Source organism: Schistocerca serialis, chromosome 3 (genome assembly GCF_023864345.2).
Source record: "Schistocerca serialis cubense isolate TAMUIC-IGC-003099 chromosome 3, iqSchSeri2.2, whole genome shotgun sequence".
In the NCBI taxonomy this organism is placed as follows: Eukaryota; Metazoa; Arthropoda; class Insecta; order Orthoptera; family Acrididae; genus Schistocerca; species Schistocerca serialis.
Window position 1 is genome coordinate 571717515 of NC_064640.1, and position 25641 is coordinate 571743155.

At 49.1% G+C, this 25641-nt stretch overlaps 1 protein-coding gene across 2 annotated transcripts in view; it reads left to right on the forward strand.

Moving 5' to 3' along the window:
- The window catches only part of LOC126470464 (uncharacterized), a 137662-nt gene that overhangs the window by 41135 nt on the left and 70886 nt on the right, over positions 1 to 25641 (forward strand). For both annotated transcript variants that reach the window (XM_050098323.1, XM_050098322.1), the window contains one exon: positions 744 to 854. In XM_050098323.1, the coding sequence (XP_049954280.1) occupies positions 795 to 854 (60 nt within the window). In that variant the 5' untranslated portion in view covers positions 744 to 794. The remainder of the gene's footprint in view (positions 1 to 743; positions 855 to 25641) is intronic.

The following is a 25641-nucleotide window of genomic DNA, read 5'->3' on the forward strand; positions in this document are numbered from 1 at the left end:
TTTCATAAACGTTGGTGCAGGTTTAGATGATACAGTGGATGACTTCTTTTATTTTCTTTTTCAGATTAACATAGGAAATAAACGCTACAGATTATGAGAATCTCATCTTTTTTTTAAAAAAAGAATAAATCCCCAAATGGCCGTATTACTGTATCTTCTTCTGGACTGACTAGATTTAGGCTTCTACGCCATTATCGAGTACTGTGCTAAAAGTTCTTAGGCCATTTACACGTCATCTCTGGTAAACTCAGCCCAAAGCAGGTAAACAAGAGTGGCGTATGTCTTTAAGATTTTAAGACGGTACCAGATGTGACGTGTTAAAAGTCTAGGAACTTTTAGCATTGTACTCGATAATGGCGTAAAAGCCGAACTCTTAGATAGTACAGAAGAAAAATACAGTAATATACAGTCAAATGGCGGTTTATTCTTAATACTGCATGACTGTGGCTCAGTAGCATCGAAAGCTTTTTATCATATTTTCTTGTTAATTTACGTTAAATAAATGTTCGCTACAGAGAAACATTGAAGCCGAAAGGTATGTCTCGAATGGCGTATCACATTACTGCAGTTTCATGGTGTTTGCGAAGATCGTCATTCGAGACCTATTCATTGGCTGTAAGGCATAGTTCCGAAGAACCGAGACGTCGGAAATAGCAATGTCTTACAGTCAGTGTTTGTTTTCCGCGTAATGTCGTCTTGTGCCGTCCAGCGTAATAGAAATACTTCCGTGTTTGTTGTTGCAGTTTGGGTGTCACATGACCTCAGAGCTACGTTGACGCTGTGCAGTCGTCCAGATGAGCTTCTACAGGTTATGGCTGCAGCAAAGTCCACACGTGTTCGCTTTCATTGGCTATGTGAGTACCGTTTTCTGATAGTCACATTTCCCATTAATACATTAGAACAAGTCAAATTATTTTAAAATTAGCATTTATAGCGTAAACTGATTTCCTTCCGGCCATATCCACGCGGCGCAGTCATAGCTGATTTTAAACATCGTGTGGCATTTATGCTGTTCCCATTAGAAAGAACAGTAATTATTCAGAGAAATGACCTGAACCAAAATTGTTATTGCTGTAGTTCAGACGTTGCCGAGAATAAACTCTTGAACACTTTTATCGTCATTATTAAAGAGTTTTTAAGTGTTAATACTTGTTCAAGTAAGAAATTTACAACCAAGTGCTTATCACCAAGTTTAAAATAGTTCATAATACCGATAGACTGAACCTGCCGCTAGCGGACGTCAGGTTTGGCCCGTGACACAATGATTACGTGGCGTGTGAGGCAATGCATGCGGAAACAGAGGTTTAACAAAACGTTGACATATATACGCGTATTTTGCTTCTGTTAATTTTTTTGGATTGCAGTTTGTGATGACAGTGACCTGTAGTAAAAGCTCGAGGTCTAGCTTATACTAGGTGATGGTTTCGTTATGATGTGGCGAAGCCAACGTAAGTGAAAGCATAAAAATTACCATAATTTTTGTTATGGTGTGGATTATACTTCATAAGTCATGATTATACTTCATGAGTCATAGCAAAGAGGTGGTATCAGTAGGTTTATTATTTCCATGACATTTTAAACTGCATTTAACGTAATACAGTGTTTATTATCCGCATACTGGAACTGTTTCGAGCATTGTTTCATCCCGTTTGTAAATGGAGTCCTTCTTCACGATGGTTGTTGCAAATTGAATGTATATACGAAAAATGTTGAACATGGGGAAGATGAACATTGAAACATCTTGAAGGTAAATAAAATATCGTCCTTAAAAAATACAGTAAGTAGTTCACTTCTCGTGTATTTAAAAAGGCGTTGTGTACTGCGAGATAGCTGCTATATGGATAAGATCTACGAACTAGTTTCGGTCACTGTGATAATCTAGTAGACGTATTAACATAATCCTTTCTTAAGAGGAAAAATCGCGGACGACAGGTGCATGAATAAAAGATAAGTTTACGCTACATTGAGCATGACGAATCTGTTGCTGTGTTGGTATTCAGCAAACAATCTGATCTTGCAGATAGGAACAGCACAACCCTAACGTGATACGTCAAGTTCTGTCTTGGAAATCATTCGGAATCAAAGCACATTCATACAGGAACTTTTTGGCGCCATGTGACCATTTGTCACCTGGAGCTGTTGTCAGCGACACATTTGTTTTCCGCTATGAGCACCACGCCAGTACACACTCAGAATGCCCGATATCTAGGCCAGATCAGAGCATAGTTTTTTAGTCCTTTTGTAAACAGAAGTGTTTCTATTTACGAGATAAAGCTCGACCGCTTTCAGTGGTAGAAACAGTCCAGTGTATAGTTGACTAGCTTAATGCTTCAATAATATGAGTGTGGGCCGCCTTGATGCAAAACAATTTCTTCTCTAAAGTAGTTTCAGCAAAAATATCACTATCATCTGTGGATACGCTTTATTCTAAAAAATGCAAAATTAGCATCATTACGGAGCATTACAAAAACATCATTACATGTGTACTGTTTGGTTCCAGATGCTGTATTGTGTGGTTAGTTTTATAATACCTCTTTTACTTTTGAGTCACTATGTGATTTGTATGTTTGTTGCCATTTTCCGGCATACAGCATTTCATCTACAACGGCATGAGCTGCTGTTAGCAAATATGAAAATGTGAACTTAAACACGTCAGTGTTATACTACTGGAGGTTGCGATACTGTTGTGGACACAATTTTTAGTGGGCATTAGCTTGTAACGTAATGTCATGTACTCATATTAGTTTGTCGGCTTTTAGTTGGTCTGAACCACAGAAAAACGTAACTTAACATCCAGTCACCCCTCTGCATATGGAAGAGCAATTTTTATTATTGAGCTTAGCTGGATAGTCCTCTACAAATGGAGATGTAACCACATACAATCAACCTGCTGAACAAAATAATTCCATATTTCATGTGAAAACTAGTAATTTATAAATTACAACGAAATATAGGTCAAAAGTTCAGATTCAGAATGATGCAAAATACGTACTTTACATTTCGTCGCGTTTTGTCTTCTGAAGTGCGTCCTTTCGCTGTCACAATAATTCCTTGTACAGTGGAACTCGCTCCAGCGGACACCTGCATACAAGTATATACTGCTCAAGCCACCGTACGGTGCATGTCGGAAGATACCCTGTACCATAACTAGTCATTTCCTTTCCTGTTCCACTAGCAGATAGGGAGCGGGGAAAACGACTATCTATATGCCTCCGTAGGAGCCCTAATTTCTCCTATCCAATCTTCGTGGTCCCTACGCAAAACGTATGTTGGCGGCAGTAGGATCGTTCTGTAGTCAGCTTCAAATGACAGTTCTCTCAGCTTTCTCAGTAGTGTTCTGTGAAATTTCTTCTCTCCAGGGATTCCCACTTGAGCTCCCGAAGCATATCCGTAGCACTTGGATGCTCATCGAACCTACCGGTCACAAATCTAGCAATTCGCCTCTGAACATCTTGGACGTCTTCCTTCTATCCGATCTAGCGCGGCTCACAAACAACCGAGCAGTACTCGAGAATAGGTCACACTAGCATCTTATATGCGGTCTGCTTTACAGATTCTCCCAGATAACCTAAGTCGACCATTCGCCTTTCCTACCAGTCCTCCATGCTCGTCCCGTTTCACGTCGCTTCCCAGCTTTACGCTCAGATATTTAAACGATGTGACTGCGTCAAGCAGGACACTACTAATGCTATATGCGAACAGTACGGTGTTATTTTTCCTACTCATCCGCATTAACTTATATTTTTTCTTATATTAAGAGCCAGTTGTCATTCATCACACCAACCACAAATTTCGTCTAGGCCATCTTGTATCAACCTACAGTCACTGATCTTACAGACCTTCCTGTACACTACAGTATCATCGGCGAACAACCGCAGATTGCTGCCCACCCTCTCTGCCAGAGCACTTACGTATATAGAAAATAGCAACGGTCCTATCACTCTTCCCTGAGGCACTCTTGAGGTTACCCCTGTCTCCAATGAACACTCGCCGTCGAGATAATCCTGGGCTGTACTACTTTGAGAAGTCTTCCAGCCAGTCACATACGTGGGAGTCTATTACGTACACACGTTCCTTCGTTAAGTCTGCAGTGGGGTCGTGTCGAATGATTTCCGGAAATCTAGAAGTATGGAATCTGCCTGTTGCCCTTCATCCATAGTTTGCAATGTATCATGTAAGAAAACGGCAAGCCGAGTTTCCTTTGAGTGAGGCTTTCTAAAACTATGCTGATTTGTGGACATGAGCTTTCAGGTCTCTAGGAAATTTATTATATTCGAACTCAAAATATACTCTAGAATTCTGCAGCAAACCGATGTTAAGGGTATTGGTCTGAAATCTTGCGGGTCCGTTCTTTTGCCCTTCTTAAATGCTGGAGCCACTTGCGCTCTCTTCCAGTCGCTTAGCATTTTGCGTATCAATGCTAACTAAGGGGCCAATCACGTAGAGTACTCTCTGTAAAACGGAACTGGGATTCCATCCAGACCTAGTGACTTATTTGTTTTCAATCCTCTGTTGCTTCTCTACGCCAGGGATGCTTATTGCTGTGTCATCAAAATGGGAGTCTGTCCGATGGTCACACGACGGTGCGTTTGTACGATTCTCGTGCGTGAACGATTTCAACGTCCCCCCTGCGGGTCCGGGGTAAGAACAGGGCCAAAGTATTCCTGCCTGTCGTAAGAGGCGACTAAAAGGAGTTTCAACCGTTTCGGCCTTCCATGTGATGGTCCCCCTTGGGGTTTGACCTCCATTTTTCAAAATTCTACAGAAATACGAGCCTTTTGGGGAAGGACGCCTTACGTGGTGTACCACTGGTCCTCAGTGCACTAAGACCTTGGCACTCAGCATTGTACCGGCGTTGTAACCATACCCACTATTCCTCAAATTGGACCTAAACGCCTGATGGGTTGTACAAGTTACGCCCTTCGTGCATCCCCATCTGCACCTACGATCATGATGGACTTTCCATGACACCAGAAATCCAGCACGGTAGCCAGCCCGTTGTGGTGGGGTCGTCATGTACCCTCTAGGTTGTAGCCCCCTGAAAACACAGGGATCATACTGCCGATACCTGAGCTGCACCCTCCCCACGTCGGCCAAGGAGTAGATGCCCCTGGTCGGAGTGGGTGGTATCGGGGCAGACGTTTCGCAGATGAAACGTCAACACGTATCAGGTCGCTCTGCGGCCGAGTCTTTCAAAAGGAAAGGTACTGTCTCTGTCTCTGGTTCTGGTTCTCCTGCCCTTTCCCCCTTGGCCACTCCCTGGGAGGAGGGACAGGCCTGCCGGCTTGGGGCGAAGCACTTCCCCCGCTATTTGGTCTGTTCTCGAACCGATGGGGGGACGTTCGCCACCTCCAAACCCATGTTCTTTGTTCAGCACATTGAGGACATCTTCGGGGAAATCAAGGCTCTCAGCGTTTGGGGTCCGTTCTTATAAAGACCACCTCCGCCACACAGTCGGCGGCGCTCCAGGCATGCGACCACCTAGGGGACATCCCAGTGTCCATTGTCCCGCATCTGGCACTAAATAGGACGCAGGGCGTTATTTTTCATCAGGACCTCCTGCTGCAATCTGATGAGGAGCTCAGGGCCAACCTGGGAGCGCCGAGGCATGCATTTCGTCCGGCGAGTCCAGCGTGGCCCCAAAGACCGTCGCATGGACACCGGGGCCTTTAACCTCGCCTTCAAGGGGGACGTTCTCCCAGAGAAGGTAAAGGTGATGTGCTACCGGTGCGACGTGCGACCTTACGTCCCGCCTCCTATGCGCTGTTTTCGGTGTTTGCGCTTTGGGCACATGTCGTCACGGTGTGAGGCTGAGCCCCTTTGTGGCGATTGTGGACATCCTCTTGGTGAGGAACATACATGCACCCAACCACCTCGGTGCATTAATTGTCCTGGCATCCACTCGCCTAGATCCTCAGACTGCCCTGCATATCAGAAGGAGAAGAAGATACAAGAACTCAAAACTTTGGATCGTCTCTCTTATTCTGAGGCCAGGAAGAAGTATGACCGCCTCCATCCCGTGCCGTTGACCGCTTCGTTTGCCTCAGTTGTGTCCACTCCTTCCCCGGTATCCTCACCCCTATCCTGTCCCCCCACCGCCTCCTCCCCCCATCCAGGGTCTCTGCCTCCGCCTCCCAAATCCCTCCCTTCCAAATCCTCCTCCCCCGTGGCCACCGCCCCCTCTGCCCCAGGGGCCACCCTTCCTCCTCCTCCTCCTCCTCCTCCCCCTCCCGCCGCCTGAGAAGCAATCCTCTTCTCAGGCGTCCATCGGGGAAACGTTCCGGACCCCAGCTTCCGAGGTCCAGCGTTCCAAAACGGACCCCACGCGTGAGGACATTCTTCGGGTCCAGCCCACCATCTCTGTGCCTCCTCGGACTTCCAAGAAGGCTTCCAAGAAGGCTTCCAAGAAGGCTTCCAAGAAGGCTTCCAAGAAGGCTTCCAAGAAGGCTTCCAAGAAGGCTTCCAAGAAGGCTTCCAAGAAGGCTTCCAAGAAGGCTTCCAAGAAGTAGTCTCTATCCCCCTCTCCACCCCGGCGCGTTTCGTCTGACGCTCCATCCGTGAGTCGCTGCTCCCGGCCGTCCTCAGTTTTGCCGGGACGCTCTGCTACCAGGCGCTCAGCTGGCCTCTCGTCGGCAAATGATGCTGCCCCTCCTACACGAACAGTGACAGCGGCCGCAGCTGGCGACGACTCGATGGAACAGGATCCGCCTCCTGTCGGTTGTCGCGTTGTTCCCTCGAAACCTGGCCCTCCGCGGCCGTCGAGGTGACCAGCTCTTCCCCCGTCTCGTTCCCCCTCTTTTTTGACTAGCGATGGCCTTGTTACATTGGAACATAAGAGGTATTCGATCTAATCGGGAGGAATTACAACTGCTCCTCCGCCTGCACTGTCCGCTCGTCCTTGGTCTCCAGGAAACCAAGTTGCGCCCGACTGACCATATTGCCTTTACCCACTATACCTCGGAGTGGTATGACCTCACCCCTGTGGACCCCCCCCCCCTGCGGGTCCGGGGATTAGAATAGGCCCTAGGTATTCCTGCCTGTCGTAAGAGGTGACTAAAAGGAGTCCCTCCCCCTCAAGGGGGTAGTTAGCGCCTGCATCTGGAGACGGACGGTTCCATGACCTCTATTTGTGGTCATTTTGCTTTTTCACTTCTCGTTTCTTCCTTCCTTTGGTTGGTTCCTTTCTTTGCTCTTCTCCATCTCACTGTCTTCCTTACTCTTTCCCTTGTCTTCTTCTCCTTGCCTTCTCATTGTCTTCTTCTCCTTGCCTTCTCTGGTCTCCGCCTCGGCGTTTGACACAGTCTGTCCTCTCTCTCTCTCTCCCTCTCTCTCTTCTTCCTTCCTCCCTGTGCGCGCCTGAAGGCCGACCCACGCGTTCGCACGTGTAGCCGGTGACGGGGTAACGCGTAATTCCCCGCCCTGGGTAGACATGTAAGGCACGCACGTACCCCCTGGTAAAGGCCAGGCCCAGGGAGGGGTGATTGCCTGAGCTGATACCTTCTGACCATGCCGATTGGTCCCTCCGTCTGTTTCTCGGGAGGTGTGACCTGAGGTGTAAACATTCACCTAAGGCGGGAGTGCCCTCTGAGAGGGTCCCCACAAGGAAGGAGTGCGCCATCAGAGACGCTGGCAATCATGGGGGATTCCTCCGCAATGGATTTCTCTCCATCTCTCTCGACTTCTGCCCAAAAACGGAAACTTGACCATCCACCAGTGACAAAAGTACTACCGCCTGCCCCACAGTTCCTCGTCGTTTCTCGATCTGAGGACGGAAAGGATTTTTCCTCTGTCAACCCTTTCGTTATCCAGAAGGGCGTAGATGCCATAGCCGGATCTGTCAAATCTTGTACCAGGTTGCGTAACGGTACCTTATTACTAGAAACTGAGAGCGCCTTTCAGGCACAAAAACTGCTTCGGGCCACACTCCTGCACACGTTCCCTGTCCGGGTGGAGGCTCACCACACTTTGAATTCGTCTCGTGGTGTGGTCTATACTCGATCACTTGACGGATTGACTGACGAGGAGATTCAGTCTTTCCTCGCTGAGCAGGGCGTGACGGCTGTCCATAGGGTCATGAAAAAGGTCAACAAAGACCTTGTACCGACCCGGACACTTTTCTTGACCTTTGACAGTGTTCAGCTGCCGTCGCGTATCAAAGCGGGCTACGAGGTTATTTCTGTTCGCCCCTATGTCCCGACACCTACGCGCTGCTACCAGTGTCAGCGTTTTAATGACACTCGCCAGTCTTGTTCCAATGCAGCTAAATGTGTAACTTGTGGCAGGGATGCCCATGAGGGTGACTGTCCAACTCCGTCTCCTCATTGTGTGAACTGTCGGGGTGACCATGCAGCGTCCTCCCGCGACTGTCCCATCTGCAAGGAAGAAGGCTGTATCCAAGAAATTCGGGTAAAGAGAAAGTGTCCACCTCGGCTGCTCGCAAACTATTTGCTAGTAGGAAGCCCGCGCTGCTCCCAGCGGGAAAGTACAGTACTGTCCTCGCCTCTCCTCGGATTACCAGGGAGGTGGCGACGCAGACATGCGATCTGACCTTCGGCACCACGGTCGTCCATTCGGCCAGTGCTAAGATCGCGCGGTCGACGTCTCCTCTTCCTCCCATCACCTCACAGACACCAGCCTCTTCATCAGCTTCTGCTAAGATGAAGACCCAGAAGTCAGATACATGGGCGTTCAAGAAGGAACCGTCCCGTGCAGACTTCTTACGTACCTCGCACTCCCAGCCGTCGACCAGTACTTCCACTAAAAGACCTTCCAAGAAGGCTCATAGGAAGCACAGTTCTCCTTCTCCTGCGCGATCCAGCGGTTGCCGCCCCAGGCCGTCATCCGTTTCGCCTAGCCGCACCGCTGGTAGCCGAACATCTGGCCGTTCACCGGCGGAGGAAGCTCCTCCTCCCGGCCATCTTGACGAGATGGCCGATGAACCTATAGAACCGATGGACGATGACTGTCCGCCTACTGATAGCGGCGGCAGTACTCGCTCGAAGCCAGGCCCTAAGCGGCCTTCGAGGTGACCCCTTCATTCCTCTTCCTTTTCTTCTCACGATGGCACTAATTCACTGGAATATTCGCAGCATTCGCTCCAACTGAGAGGACTTGAAGTTGCTGCTCCGCTTGCACTGTCCGCTCGTCGTAGCCCTCCAGGAAACGAAGCTCCGCCCATGCGATCACATTGCCTTGGCACACTACACCTCTGTGCATTTTGACCTACCCCCTGTGGTAGGTATTCCGGCTCATGGAGGGGTTATGTTGCTGGTCCGGGATGATATTTACTACGATCTCATCACATTGCACACTGGACTGCAGGCAGTTGCCGTCAGAATTACTCTCCCCACTTTTACATTTTCTATTTGTACTGTTTACACTCCATCGTCGTCTGCCGTTACCAGGGCAGACATGATTCAACTTATTGCTCAGCTACCTGCACCATTTTTGTTAACTGGAGACTTCAATGCCCACCATCCCCTTTGGGGCTCTCCAGCATCCTGCCCGAGGGACTCCCTGTTAGCAGACCTTTTCAACCAGCTCAATCTTGTCTGCCTCAATACTGGCGCCCCTACTTTTCTTTCGGACACATCTCTCACCTATTCCCATTTAGACCTCTCTATATGTACTACCCAACTTGCACGCCGGTTTGAGTGGTATGCCCTTTCTGATACATATTCGAGCGACCGCTTCCCGTGTGTCATCCCTCTCCTGCATCATACCCCCTCTCCGTGCTCAGCTAGTTGGAACATCTCCAAAGCCGAATGGGGGCTCTTCTCTTCCAGGGCGACCTTTCAGCATCAAACCTTCACAAGCTGCGATAGTCAGGTCGCACACCTCACGGAAGTCATTCTCACTGCTGCTGAATATTCCATCCCTCACACCACTTCTTCTCCACGTCGCGTACCGGTCCCCTGGTGGACCGCAGCATGTAGAGACGCTTTACGTGCTTGTCGACGTGCTTTACGCACCTTTAAACGCCACCGTACAGTAGCGAATTGTATCAATTATAAACGATTACGTGCGCAGTGCCGTCGTATTATTAAAGAAAGCAAGAAAGCCAGCTGGGCTGCTTTCACAAGCACCTTCAACAGTTTTACTCCTTCTTCTGTTATCTGGGGTAGCCTGCGCCGTCTGTCTGGCACTAAGGTCCACTCACCAGTTTCTGGCTTGAAGGTCGCGAATGACGTCCTTGTGGCCCCTGAGGATATCTCCAATGCCTTCGGCCGCTTTTTCGCAGAGGTTTCGAGCTCCGCTCATTACCACCCTGCCTTCCTCCCCCGAAAACGGGCAGAGGAGGCTAGGCCACCTAACTTCCGCTCCTCGAATCGTGAAAGTTATAATGCCCCTTTCACCATGCGGGAACTCGAAAATGCACTTGCCCAGTCACGGTCCTCCGCTCCTGGGCCTGATTCTATTCATATTCAGATGCTGCGGGTAAAGGTTTCCTTTTTCGTACTTATAATCGCATCTGGATTGAGGGACACGTTCCCGCATGCTGGCGCGAGTCTATTGTTGTCCCGATTCCTAAGCCGGGGAAGGACAAGCACTTGCCTTCCAGTTATCGACCCATCTCGCTTACCAGCTGTGTCTGTAAGGTGATGGAGCGCATGGTTCAATCTCGTTTGGTTTGGCTGCTCGAATCTCGGCGCCTAGTTACCAATGTACAATGTGGATTTCGTAGGCGCCGCTCTGCTGTTGACCATCTGGTTACCTTATCAACCTTCATTATGAATAACGTCTTGCGGAAGCGCCCAACCGTGGCTGTGTTCTTTGATTTGGAGAAGACTTACAACACCTGTTGGAGGGCGGGCATTCTCCGCACCATGCATACATGGGGCCTTCGCGGCCGCCTCCCTCTTTTTATTCGTTCCTTTTTAATGGATCGACAGTTCAGGGCATGTGTCGGTTCTGTCCTGTCTGACACCTTTCGCCAGGAGAATGGGGTGCCACAGGGCTCAGTTTTGAGCGTCGCTCTCTTCGCCATAGCGATCAATCCAATAATGGATTGCCCCCCAGCTGATGTATCAGGCTCCCTTTTCGCTATTGCAGCGCGCAGTGTACATGTTTCCTGGAGCGCTGTCTTCAGCGTTCTCTTGACCATCTTTACTCCTGGAGTGTCGCCAATGGCTTCCGTTTTTCTGCCGAGAAGACGGTCTGTATTAACTTCTGGCGCTACCAAGAGTTTCTCCCACCGTCCTTACGACTCGGTCCCATTGCTCTCCCATTCATGGAGACAACAAAATTTTTAGGTCTTACATTTGACAGGAAACTTAGCTGGTCTCCACATGTGTCTTATTTGGCTGCCCGTTGTACCCGTTCTCTAAATGTCCTCCGTGTTCTCAGTGGTATGTCGTGGGGAGCGGATCGAACCGTCCTACTTCGCCCATATCGGTCGATCGTCCGTTCCAAGCTGGATTATGGGAGCTTCGTATACTCCTGCTTTGTCGGTATGCCTGTCGGCTACTGTCAATGCCCGACCACCCGTCTTATCGTTCCTTTTTTGACGACTCCCTCGATGGTCAATACGGGTTGTATGTCTCTGCCCTACTTCCCCCTTGAGTTCGCTTTCGTCGCCTCCAACACCTTGATTTTTCACTCCCTGCAACCTTTAGAGTTGGCCAGAGCCACACGCCACCTTGGCTCCAGGCTCAGGTTCGCGTTCACCTTGACCTCAGCTCGCTCCCAAAGGAGGTTACCCCTGGTTCGGTATACCGCTCCCGTTTTGTCGAACTTCGTTCCAAGTTCATTAATATGACCTTCATTTATACAGATGGCTCTAAGACCAATGACGGGGTCGGCTGTTCTTTTATTGTCGGGGCATAAGGTTTCAAATACCGGCTCCATGGCCATTGTTCGGTCTTCACAGCTGAGCTCTTTGCCCTCTACCAGGCTGTTCTTCACATCTGCCGCCACCGACATTCTGCTTATGTCATCTGCTCTGATTCCCTGAGCGCCATCCAGAGCCTCAGTGATCCGTATCCGGTTCACCCTTTTGTGCACCGGATCCAACGCTGTCTTCAGCAGCTGGTGGACGACGGTTCTCCGGTTAGCTTTATGTGGGTTCCTGGCTGTTGTGGCATAACAAGACAGCTACGCCACACTGAAGTAGCCAAAAGGCACGCGTTAATCTCACGTAGGCTAGGGAGAGGTCTGAAATAGGATATGTAATGAATGGTAGCAAGAAAAGTACGTAGCTGCTATAATACTTAACTTTTAATCCATCATTTGTATACAGCATGCCTTGATGATACAAGTGAGACTCTATCTTAAAATGGTTAATGGCGCCTTGCTAGGTCGTAGCCATTGACTTAGCTGAAGGCTATTCTAACTGTCTCTCGGCAAATGAGAGAAAGGCTTCGTCAGTGTAGTCGCTAGCAAAGTCGTCATACAACTGGGGCGAGTGCTATTCCGTATCTCGAGACCTGCCTTGTGGTGGCGCTCAGTCTGCGATCCCTGACAGTGGCGACACGCGGGTCCGACATGTACTAAATGGACCGCGGCCGATTTAAAGCTACCACCTAGCAAGTGTGGTGTCTGGCGGTGACACCACACTGGCCATGTCGGTATCCCTGGGAACGAAGCTACAGATGCCGCGGCCAAGGCTGCGGTCCTTCAGCCTCAGACAGCTTCTTGTTGTGTCCCTTCATCAGATTGTAGCAGGGTCATTTGTCGGCGCATTTTATCGCTGTGGCATGCCGATTGGGCTGCACTTACGGACAACAAGCTTCGGGACTTGAAACCTCTTCCCGCGGCTTGGACGTCCTCCTCACGCCCCTCTCGGCGGGATGATGTAGTTTTGACCCGGTTACGAATTGGACACTGCCGGTTCAGCCATCGCCATCTGCTGACGGCTGCGCCGGCGCCGTTCTGCCCATGTGGGCACTTGCTGACGGTCCACCACATTTTAATGTCCTGTCCGGATTTTACTCCACTACTACATCTGCATTTATACTCCGCAAGCCACCCAATGGTGTGTGGCGAAGGGCACGTTAAGTGCCACTGTCATTACTTCCCTTTGCTGTTCCAGTCGCGTATGGTTTGCGGGAAGAGCGACTGCCGGAAAGCCTCCGTGCGCGCTCGAATCTCTCTAATTTTACATTCGCGATCTCCTCGGGAGGTATAAGTAGGGGGAAGCAATATATTCGATAGCTCATCCAGAAACGCACCCTCTCGAAACCTGGACAGTAAGCTACACCGCGATGCAGAGCGCCTCTCTTGCAGAGTCTGCCACTTGAGTTTGTTAAACATCTCCATAACGCTATCACGCTTACCAAATAACCCTGTGACGGAACGCGCCGCTCTTCTTTGGATCTTCTCTATCTCCTCCGTCAACCCGACCTGGTACGGATCCCACACTGATGAGCAATACTCAAGTATTGATCTTGGCCTGCCATGTACTCTCGATGCCATTTTAGCGGATGACCCAGGAGCAGCTGCTCGCGTTCTTCATTTTATCAAATTGACCAACCTGTCTAAGGACATTTAATTATGCAGTTTTTTAATCCTCTGCCTGTCGATCTTTTATCGTGTTTTCCCTTTTAGTTGCTGTTTTACACTTGTGCCTTGCGGTGCATTCCTAATGTAGTCTGGGCGCTAATGACCGTTGAAGTTGTGCGCCCTAAAACCACAAAAAAAAAAAAACCTGTGGATGGTATCCCAGCTCATGGTGGGGTCATGTTGCTCGTTCGGGACGATGTCTATTACCAACCCATCCCATTGACCACCCCACTCCAAGCAATAGCTGTCCGTATTACTCTTTCTGCTTTTACTTTTTCAGTTTGTACCATCTACACTCCATCGTCATCTGAAGTTAGTCGGGCTGACATGATGCACCTGATTCTTCAGCTTCCCCCGCCGTTTTTATTGTTTGGCGACTTCAATGCCCATCATCCCCTTTGGGGCTCTCCTGCATCCTGTCAAAGATGCTCACTCTTGGCGGATGTCTTCAACCATCTCTATCTTGTCTGCCTCAATACTGGCGCCCCGACTTTCCTGTCGGACTCTACTCATACCTACTCCCATTTGGACCTCTCGATCTGTTCTACCACTCTTGCCCGTCGGTTCGAGTGGTATGTCCTTTCTGACACCTATTCGAGCGACCACTTCCCCTGTGTCGTTCGTCTCCTGCACCACACCCCATCCCCACGTCCTTCGAGCTGGAACATACCGAAAGCTGACTGGGGACTTTACTCCTCCCTGGCGACCTTTCCGGACCACGATTTTCTCAGTTGTGACGGTCAGGTCGAATACCTCACGGCTGTTGTCAATGCTGCCGAACGTTCCATTCCTCATACTACCTCTTCTTCACGTCGCGTTTCCGTCCCCTGGTGGAACGAGGCTTGTAGAGACGCTATCCGTGCTCGACGACGTGCTTTACGCACCTTTCGCCGCCATCCTACGTTGGCGAATTGTATTGGATACAAACGACTCCGAGCGCAATGCCGTAGAGTCATCAAAGACAGCAAAAAAGCTTGTTGGGCTTCTCTCACCAGCTCCTTTAACAGTTTTACTACCTCTTCTGTCGTATGGGGTGGCCTGCGCCGGCTGTCGGGCATTAAGGCCGACTCGTCGGTACCTGGCCGGACCTCAGGTAATGAGGTCCTTGTTGATCCTGTGGCTGTCTCCAACGCCTTCGGCCGGTTTTTCGCGACGATTTCAAGCTCCACTCATTACCACCCTGCCTTCCTTCCCAGGAAAGAGGCAGAAGAGGCTCGAGGACCTTCCTTCCAATCGCTGAATCTGGAAACTTATAATGCCCCCTTTACTATGCGGGAACTCGAACGTGCGCTTGCACTGTCCCGGTCCTCTGCTCCGGGGCCAGATGCCATTCACGTTCAGATGCTGGCACACCTTTCTCCGGCGGGCAAAAGCTTCCGTCTTCGTACCTACAATCGTGTCTGGACCGAAGGTCAAGTCCCCAGGCGTTGGCGTGACGCCGTTGTTGTTCCTATACCCAAACCCGCGAAGGATAGACACCTTCCTTCTAGTTACCGCCCCATTTCTCTTAAAAGCTGTGTCTGTAAGGTGATGGAGCGCATGGTTAATGCTCGGTTAGTCTGGATTCTTGAATCTCGACGACTACTTACTAATGTCCAATGCGGCTTTCGTCGCCGCCGCTCCGCTGTTGACCACCTTGTGACCTTGTCGACATTCATCATGAACAACTTTTTGCGAAGGCGCCAAACGGTAGCCGTGTTCTTCGACTTGGAGAAGGCTTATGATACCTGTTGGAGAGGGGGTATCCTCCACACTATGCACAGGTGGGGCCTACGCGGTCGCCTGCCCCTTTTTATTGATTCCTTTTTAACGGATCGAAAGTTTAGGGTACGTGTGGGTTCTGTATTGTCCGACGTCTTCCTCCAGGAGAACGGAGTGCCTCAGGGCTCCGTCTTGAGCGTAGCCCTTTTTGCCATGCGATCAATCCAATTATGGATTGCATTCCACCTAATGTCTCAGGCTCTCTCTTTGTCGATGACTTCGCGATCTACTGCAGTGCCCAGCGAACATGCCTCCTGGAGCGCTGCCTTCAGCATTGTCTAGACATCCTCTACTCATGGAGAGTGGCAAATGGCTTCCAGTTCTCTGAAGAGAAGACAGTTTGTATCAACTTTTGGCGATATAAAGCGTACCTTCCGCCATCCTTACATCTCGGTCCTGTTGTTCTCCCACTTGTGGACACAACTACGTTTCTAGGGCTCACGTTGGACAGGAAACTGTGTTGGTCTCCACAAGTCTCTTATTTGGCGGCCCATTGTACACGTTCCCTTAATGTTCTCAGAGTTCTTAGCGGTACATCTTGGGGAGCGGATCGCACTGTCCTGCTTCGCTTGTATCGGTCCATAGTCCGGTCGAAGCTGGATTATGGGAGCTTCGTCTACTCGTCAGCTCGGCCATCCCTCTTACGCCGGCTCAACTCCATCCACCATCGGGGGATACGTCTTGCGACCGGAGCCTTCTACACTAGTCCTGTCGAGAGTCTTTATGCTGAAGCTGCAGAGTTACCATTGACCTACTGGCGCGACGTACTGCTGTGTCGGTATGCCTGCCGGCTGTCGTCTATGCCCGACCACCCCTCTTACAAGTCCTTCTTCGCCAATTCTCTCGACCGTCAGTACAGGTTGTATGTGTCTGCCCTGCTGCCCCCCGGAGTCCGCTTCCGTCGCCTGCTTCGACAATTGGATTTTGCCCTCCCTCGACCTCAGCTCACTCCTGAAGGAGGGTACTCCGGCTGCAGTGTATTGCTCACGGTTTGTCGAACTTCGTGCTCGCCTTGCCGGTCACAGCTTTATTTACACCGATGGCTCCAAAACTGACGATGGTGTCGGCTGTGCCTTTGTCGTCGGGGCCGCCACCTTTAAATACCGGCTCCTCGACCAATGTTCGAGCTTTACGGCCGAGCTTTTTGCTCTCCATCAGGCCGTTCAGTATGCCCGCCGCCACCGCCATTCATCGTACGTACTCTGCTCTGACTCACTCAGTGCTCTTCAGAGCCTTGGAGCTCCCTATCCGGTCCATCCCTTGATTCAACGGATGCAGCAGTCCCTCCATTCTTTCGCTGATAATGGTGGTTCTGTCAGCTTTCTGTGGGTTCCCGGACATGTAGGAGTGCTTGGGAATGAGGCTGCGGATGCTGCAGCCAAGGCTGCAGTCCTCCAGCCTTGGCCAGCTTCCCACTGTGTCCCGTCATCTGACGTTCGTGGGGATGTACGTAAGAGGCTTGTGTCGTTGTGGTGGGATGCTTGGTCATCCCTCCAAGGAAACAAGCTCCGGGCTGTAAAACCACTCCCAACTGCTTGGACAACATCCTCCCGACCATCTCGGCGCGAGGAGGTCCTTCTGACCAGGTTGCGGATTGGGCATTGCCGGTTTAGCCACGGCTACCTGCTCTCCGGTGACCCCGCCCCGCAGTGCCCTTGTGGTCAGGCATTAACAGTGCGCCATGTTTTATTGTCGTGTCCCCGTTTTAGTCAATTTCGTGTTGTTCTGTCCCTGCCATCTACTTTACCGGATGTTTTAGCTGATGACGCTCGAGCAGCTGCTCGTATTCTGCGTTTTATAACTTTAACTGGCTTGTCCAAAGACATTTAACCTTTTTACTTATTTTATCTGCATCTTTGTCAGGTCCTTCTGGTGTCCCCCCATCCCCTTGAGTTTTAACAGATTCCATGTGCTCTAACAACAGTGACTGGGCGCTAATGACCTCAGCAGTTGAGCGCCCTTAAACCCAACCAAAAATTCCCAGGAAAGAGGCAGAAGAGGCTCGGCGACCTTCCTTCCACTCGCTGAACCTGGAAACTTATAATGCCCCCTTTACTATGCGGGAACTCGAACATGCGCTTGCTCTGTCCCGGTCCTCTGCTCCGGGGCCAGATGCCATTCACGTTCAGATGCTGGCACACCTTTCTCTGGCGGGCAAAAGCTTCTGTCTTCGTACCTACAATCGTGTCTGGACCGAAGGTCAGGTCCCCATGCGTTTGCGTGACGCTGTCGTTTTTCCTATACCCAAACCCGGGAAGGATAGACACCTTCCTTCTAGTTACCACCCCATTTCTCTTACAAGCTGTGTCTGTAAGGTGATGGAGCGCATGGTTCATGCTCGGTTAGTTTGGATTCTTGAATCTCGACGGCTACTTACCAATGTCCAATGCGGCTTTCGTCGCCGCCGCTCCGCTGTTGACCACCTTGTGACCTTGTGGACATTCATCATGAACAACTTTTTGCGAAGGCGCCAAACGGTAGCTGTGTTCTTCGATTTGGAGAAGGCTTATGATACCTGTTGGAGAGGAGGTATCCTCCGCACTATGCACAGGTGGGGCCTACGCGGTCGCCTGCCCCTTTTTATTGATTCCTTTTTAACGGATCAAACGTTTAGAGTACGTGTGGGTTCCGTATTGTCCGACGTCTTCCTCCAGGAGAGCGGAGTGTCTCAGGGCTCCGTCTTGAGCGTAGCCCTTTTTGCCATGCGATCAATCCAATTATGGATTGCATTCCACCTAATGTCTCAGGCTCTCTCTTTGTCGATGACTTCGCGATCTACTGCAGTGCCCAGAGAATATGCCTCCTGGAGCGCTGCCTTCAGCGTTGTCTAGACAGCCTATACTCATGGAGTGTGGCAAATGGCTTCCGGTTCTCTGAAGAGAAGACGGTTTGTATCAACTTTTGGCGATATAAAGCGTCCCTTCCGCCATCCTTACATCTCGGTCCCATTGTTCTCCCATTTGTGGAAACAAATAAGTTTCTAGGGCTCACGTTGGACAGGAAACTATGTTGGTCTCCGCATGTCTCTTATTTGGCGGCCCGTTGTACACATTCCCTTAATGTCCTCAGAGTTCTTAGTGGTTCATCTTGGGGAGTGGATCGCACTGTCCTGCTTCGCTTGTATCGGTCCATAGTCCGATCGAAGCTGGATTATGGGAGCTTCGTCTACTCGTCTGCTCGGCCATCCCTCTTATGCCGTCTCAAGTCCATCCACCATCGGGGGTTAAGTCTTGCGACCGGAGCCTTCTACACTAGTCCTGTAGAGTCTTTATGCTGAAGCTGCCGAATTACCATTGACCTACCGGCGCGACGTACTGCTGTGTTGGTATGCCTGCTGGCTGTTGTCTATGCCCGACCACCCCTCTTACCAGTCCTTCTTCGCCGATTCTCTCGACCGTCAGTACAGGTTGTATGTGTCTGCCCTGCTGCCCCCCGGAGTCCGCTTCCGTCGCCTGCTTCGACAATTGGATTTTGCCCTCCCTACCACCTTCAGAGAGGGTGAGAGCCCGACACCACCTTGGCTCCAGGCTCTGGTTCATATTTATCTCGACCTCAGCTCACTCCCGAAGGAGGGTACTCCGGCTGCAGTGTATTGCTCACGGTTTGTCGAACTTCGTGCTCGACTTGCCGGTCACACCTTTATTTACACCGATGGCTCCAAAACTGACGATGGTGTCGGCTGTGCCTTTGTCGTCGGGGCCTCCACCTTTAAATACCGGCTCCTCGACCAATGTTCCAGCTTTACGGCCGAGCTTTTTGCTCTCCATCAGGCCGTTCAGTATGCCCGCCACCACCGCCATTCATCGTATGTACTCTGTTCTGACTCACTCAGTGCTCTTCAGAGCCTTGGAGCTCCCTATCTGGTCGATCCCTTGATTCAACGGATACAGCAGTCCCTCCAGTCTTTCGCTGATAATGGTTCTCCTGTCAGCTTTCTGTGGGTTCCTGGACATGTAGGAGTGCCTGGGAATGAGGCTGCAGATGCTGCAGCCAAGGCTGCAGTCCTCCTGCCTCGGCCAGCCTCCCATTGTGTCCCGTCATCTGACGTTCGTGGGGATGTTTATAAGAGGCTTGTGTCGTTGTGGTGGGATGATCATCCCTCCAAGGAAACAAGCTCCGGGCAGTAAAACCGTTCCCAACTGCTTGGACGAACTCCTCCCGACCATCTCGGCGAGAGGAGGTCCTTCTGACCAGGTTGCGGATTGGGCATTGCCAGTTTAGCCACGGCTACCTGCTCTCCGGTGACCCAGCCCCGCAGTGCCCTTGTGGTCAGGCATTAACAGTGCGCCATGTTTTATTGTCGTGTCCCCGCTTTAGTCAATCTCGTGTTGTCCTGTCCCTGCCATCTACTTTACCGGATATTTTAGCTGATGACGCTCGAGCAGCTGCTCGTGTTCTGCGTTTTATAACTTTGACTGGCTTGTCCGAAGACATCTAACTTTTTTACTTATTTTATCTGCATCTTTGTCAAGCCTTTCTGGTGTCCCCCCCTCCCCTTGAGTTTTACTAGATTCCATGTGCTCTAATAACTGTGACTGGGCGCTAATGACCTCAGTAGTTGAGCGCCCTTAAACCCCACAAAAAAAAAAAAAAAAAAAAAATCAACGTGGAAATTAAAACTTCGATTTTCATTTTGATATCTTCTGCTGCCAAACCACACTGATAAACGAGTGACTGGATGGAAGCCTTAGACCCGCTTAGCGATTTTACATAGGACAAGAATTTTTTCGGTTTCTCCTCTAGATCTATAGCCGTGGTATGATATTGGTAGCTGTTTTATGCTTCACGCATAGATCTTTCCACAGACGCACGAATTTTTGCTAATCCTCGACCGTCGTCGTTTTCGGGTGCTATTTTGAACCGAGAGTGCAACAACTTTTAGTTCCTCATCATTTTCCGAACTTCGTTATTAAACCACGGTTGGTCTTTTCCATCCTTAATCCACATACTAGGCATATACTTGTCCAGAGTAGGATTTACAATATGATTAAACTTTGCCCATAATTTATCTATGTCCACCATTCTGGAACTGGATCATTGCAGTTCATTGTCTAAGTGAGATTCTAACAAGTGCTTATCTGCTCTTTCTAGCAGAAATACTAGCCTATCACTATTGACTGACTTATTAACTTTTGTAACCATAGCCGCTATGATATCGTGATCACTAATCCCCGTCTCTAGGCCTATACTGACATCATCGATAAGGTCCGACCTGTTTGTAGCTACAAGACCCAGGATACGTCCATTGCATGTGGTCTGCCGAACTAGTTGCCCAAGACTATTTTCGGAAAACGTGTTCAGATGTACTTCAAAAGATTGTTTGTATGTACACGCTGCAATGAATCCATACACGTCCCAGTGTATGCTCGGTAGGTTAGTCACCACCAATTAGTATTGGATGATCTGGGTATTTATGCACAACTGACCATAGACTTCTTTTGAATGACTCTGTCACAGCGGAGTCGGGTGGTCGGTAATGGTTCAAATGGCGCTGAGCACTATGGGACTTAACATCTGAGGTCATCAGTCCCCTAGAACTTAGAACTACTTAAACATAACTAACCCAAGGATATCGCACACATCCATGCCCGAGGCAGGATTCGAACCTGCGGCCGTGGCAGCAGCGCGGTTCCGGACTGAAGCGCCTAAAACCGCTCGTCCATAGCGCCAGGTATGGTCGGTAAAAACATCCAACAATTAACCTGGCTTCACGCAGACCTGTTATGCACAACCAGATAACTTCAGTAGCACACTCAATTTCAATCTCAGTAGAGAAACTATTTTTGTCGACTGCAATGAACACTCCTCCTCCTACAGCGTCTAATATGTCTTTTCGATAAACATTCCAAGACCCACTAGATATCTCAGAGCTTTCTACTTCTGGTTATAGCCAGCCCTGTCCCAAGAATAATTTGAGACTGAGAACTTTCCCGGAGGGCAGTAAATTCGAGAACTTAGTTACGAATACTTCTACAATTTACTGATAGAATTCTTACAGTCGAACTGTCTTTACTCTGAACGAAGTCTGATTTTCTTATATGCGTATCGAGTGGCGAGTTTTTATGAGAATACCTCAAACTCACACTTAACCTAAAAAAAAAACATGTGTACTCCACAAGTACACCATAGTAGCTGCTTCCTTTGTGTAGTGCACCGCTGACCTATCAAGGAGTCCTACAAACTCCCACCTGATAACGCAGGTCCAGAAATCTGCAGCCAATACCGTCACAGAGACAACAGAGACTCTGGGTGAGTCCCTCCACTCGGCTCCAAACGAAAGGTTCCCGATCAACTTTGTGAACGATGCTGCAAATTGCGAGCTCTGCTAGCACCCCGCGCGCGAGACCAGCACTCTTCACACCTCCGATAGTCGGCTGTAAGAACTGAGGATGGCCTCAGAACTTATGCAACAGGTATCGTTGGTGACGACGTGAGCCACAGCTTGCAGGCTACTGCACCCTATACGCTCGATAGCCGCAGTCAAGGCCGCCTCCTCATCTCGGATGAGCCCCCATTTCCCCATCCATCCATCCATCCATCCATCCATCCATCCATCCATCCATCCATCCATCCACCCACTCTCCCCCTCCCCCTCGGCACACATACCGAGTGCACATTAGCTTTCAGGTTAGCTCACAACCCAATGCCCCCCCAGAACTTTTATCTACAACACAACTGCAGCGTAACACTGACGTAAGTTCATATATCCTCATAAGTCCCTCATACTGCTCCAGATGACATGCCGTGTGCCAAAAAACGGCAACAAAAGTGACTCAGCCCAAAAGCAAAAGAGGTATTATAAAACTATTCACACAATAGAATCAAATAGTACACATGTGATGTTTTGTAACGTTCTAGAAAGTAGAGTACATACTGATGATGGCGATATTTTTGTTGAAACTAATTTGGAGAAGAAATTAAACACAAGTGTTCTCCGTTAAGGAAGACCCAACATCCCATACTGTTTTTTTTACGCAAAGAAAGACCAACAAAAGAGTTTCCAAGTTACAATGATTGTTAATCATTCAAGAACGAGACGTTTCATGTGGACAACTAACGAAAGTGTTTTCTCCGCGAGACAAAACAAAAGTTTGAGGCTGTTCAGTAGTATCGACGTGAAGTTACACAATGCAACGGAGCCAATCAAAGTTACATTTCATTCATTTGGTTACTCATTTTCTGATCATGGATTTTGAATAATGTAATAGGTGAAAAATAAATTATTCAATCATTCCCTTCCTATTTATGTCAATTTTTGTTTTGTTTCTGGACTTACTGTTAATAAAATGAAATAATAATATGCAAAATAAAGTCACAGCTACAATAGGACGAGCAATAACGTAGTGACGCATATGAGAGACATAACTGAAAACCAATTACGTAGCAAAAAACTGTCAGCCCTCAGATATAGATGAGTAGCTTTTGTTATTGAGCATTGCAGGATGTCCCTCTCCAAAATGGAGATGTAACCATGTACAGCCGTCTTGTTCGGTTAAAGTAATTCTATACTTCATGTGAAAAGTAGTAATTTATCATTTAAAACGAAGTACCAATGAAACGTCCGGATTCGGGAGGACAGAAAATGTTTTCTTTGTATAGCTTCGCATCTAGTCTCGTGTAGTGCGGCCGTTCGCTGTCACGTTACTACCGTGTACAGCGGACCTCGCGCGGGCGTGGACGGTTCCGGATCACGGAAGGCCATACACTGCGGCTGTCGCTGGCGTTGAAGCGTTGATGCAAATATTTCGAGGAATTGTGTTCTGTTAGAACCTAAATATTAAAACAGCTAAAGGTTCGTCGTCATGACCTCTGCTGCATACCTGCTGCAGTAATAAGTAACGCGAAGCCTGTTGGCTTAGATTTTTAACCTCCTCGTATAAACATCTACGGCTAAGGGAAAAGCCACATACATCAACGTAGTGTCAGTGACTTGGTTGTACCTTCTGTGCATATTTACAAGCGCTTGTTGTTGTGTGTGGCATATCGAAGCTACTCTTAACAATAGCGTGAAAATTTGTGCCAGACCGGGTTTAGAAAAAGATCTCATTCTTATCAGAAGTAGTCGTCTTAACCATTAGGAATTCTAAGTGCGCCTTTATACTAGACACAAATTTTCATTTTCACTTATGGTTCTACCTGTTTGCAACACTACAATAAGAGTCCTCCCACAGGTTAGATGGGATGCCACAGCTGGGAGAACAGATCTAGTGGAGGACCATGACTTATCCTGCCATAGAGACGCATGAAATAAAATGAACGGAATCACAGCTGATGAAATGTTAATATACTCGTTACATTCCAGGTTCATGTTCATTGGTTCCATTCATTTCTTCTGTGTACACTGATGGCTCTCTGGGTGACCGTGGAGTCCGGTGTGCCTTCGTCATTGGCACCGAAGTTTATAGGTATCGGCTTCCGGGAAACGCCTCAGTATTTACAGCAGAGCTCTTCGTCCCGTATCACAGGCTTTCCCGTTGCATCAACTGCTTACACTCTGTGTCCTTCAAAGCCTCTGTATGCTGTACACCGTCCATGTCTCCGTGCAACGTGTCCAGGAAAGCTGTCAGTATCTCACTCTTGATGGATCGACTGTGATGTTCATGTGGGTTCCTGGGCATGCTGGTCCGACAGGAAACGGGTCCACTGACGCTGCTGCCAAGGCTGCAGTCCTCGTATCTCAGTCCGCTAGTTCTTATATTCCGTCCGATGATACCTGCGTTGCCGTCTGTCAGCAGATGGTGTCACTTCGGCATCGCCTCTGGCCCTCCCTTCATGGGAACAAACTCCGGTTTGTTAAGCCTCTCCCATCGGCCTGAACGACCTCCTGTCAGCCTTCTCGCCGTGAGATCATTTCAGCTAGGTTGCGCATAGGGCACTGTCTTTTTAGCCATCGCCATTTGTTAAGTTGCGACCCCCCACAGTTTGTACTCATTGCGCTGAACCTTTGATGGTCCTCCATTTCCTAACGGAATGCCGTTTTTTTAACCACTTACGTTCTTGTTTGTGTTGGCCGTCTGAGTTACCGGCCGTTTTAACGAACGACGCGCGTGCTGTAGACCGCGTTTTACTTGTTATCCGTCGTAGCAATATGGCGAAGGCTATTTAATTTTTAGTTCATGACCTCCGTTTTCTATGACGTATTTTATAGATCATTCCTCACGTCCCTGTTTTTTGCGGTCATCTCTTCCGTTGATGGCGAGTCACTCATCTCTTCGTCTTCTACAGTTCCGACGTAGGCGCGTATGACCCTCGTTGTTTTTGCGCCCTAAAACAAAACAAAACAAAACAACCACAAACCATTCGTTTCAGTTAGTTGAGTTATTAACAATTGGAAAGACGCCGTACAAAGAAAGCGGTGGCTGGAGCTGTATGGACTCTGTATTCGGAGGGTGTACGTTATGTGATCAAAAGTATCCGGACACCTCTAAAAACATAAGTTTTTCATATTAGGTGCATTGTGCTGAAACCTATTGCCAGGTACTCCATATCAGCGACCTCAGTAGTCATTAGACATCGTGAGAAAGCAGAATCGAGCGCTCCTCGGAACTCGTGGACTTCGAACGAGGCCAGGTGATTGGGTGCCACTTGTCATACGTCTGTACGTGAGATTTCCACATTCCTAAACATCCCTAGGTCCACTGTTTACGATGTGATAGTGAGGTGGAAACGTGAAGGAACACGTACAGCACAAAAGTGTACAGGCCGACCCAGTCTGTTGACTAACAGAGACTGCCGACAGTTGAAGAGGGTCGTAATGTGTAATAGGCAGCCATCTATCCAGACCATCAAACAGGAATTCGAAATTGCATCAGGATCCACTGCAAGTACTAAGACAGTTAGGCGGGAGGTGAGAAAACTAGGATTTCGTGGTCGAGCGGCTGCTCGTAAGACACACATCATGTCGGTAAATGCCAAACGATGCCTCGCTTGGTGTAAGGAGCGTAAACATTGGACCATTGAAGAGTGGAAAAAACGTTGTGTGGAGTGACGAATCACGGTACACAATGTGGCGATCCAATGGCGGGGTGTGGGTATGGCGAATGCCCGGTGAATGTCATCTGCCAGCGTGTGTAGTGCCAACAGTAAAATTCGGAGGCGAAGGTGTTATGTTGTGGTCTTGTTTTTCATGGAGGGGTCTTGCACCCCTTGTCGTTTTGCGTGGCATTATCACAGCTCAGGCCTACATTGATGTCTTAAGCACCTTCTTGCTTCCCACTGTTGAACAGCAATTCGGGGATGGCGACTGCATCTTTCAACACGATAGAGCACCTGTTCTAATACACCGCCTGTGGCGGAGTGATTACTCGACAATAACATCCCTGTAATGGACTGGCCTGCACATAATCCTGACCTGAATCCTACAGAACGCCTTTGGGACGT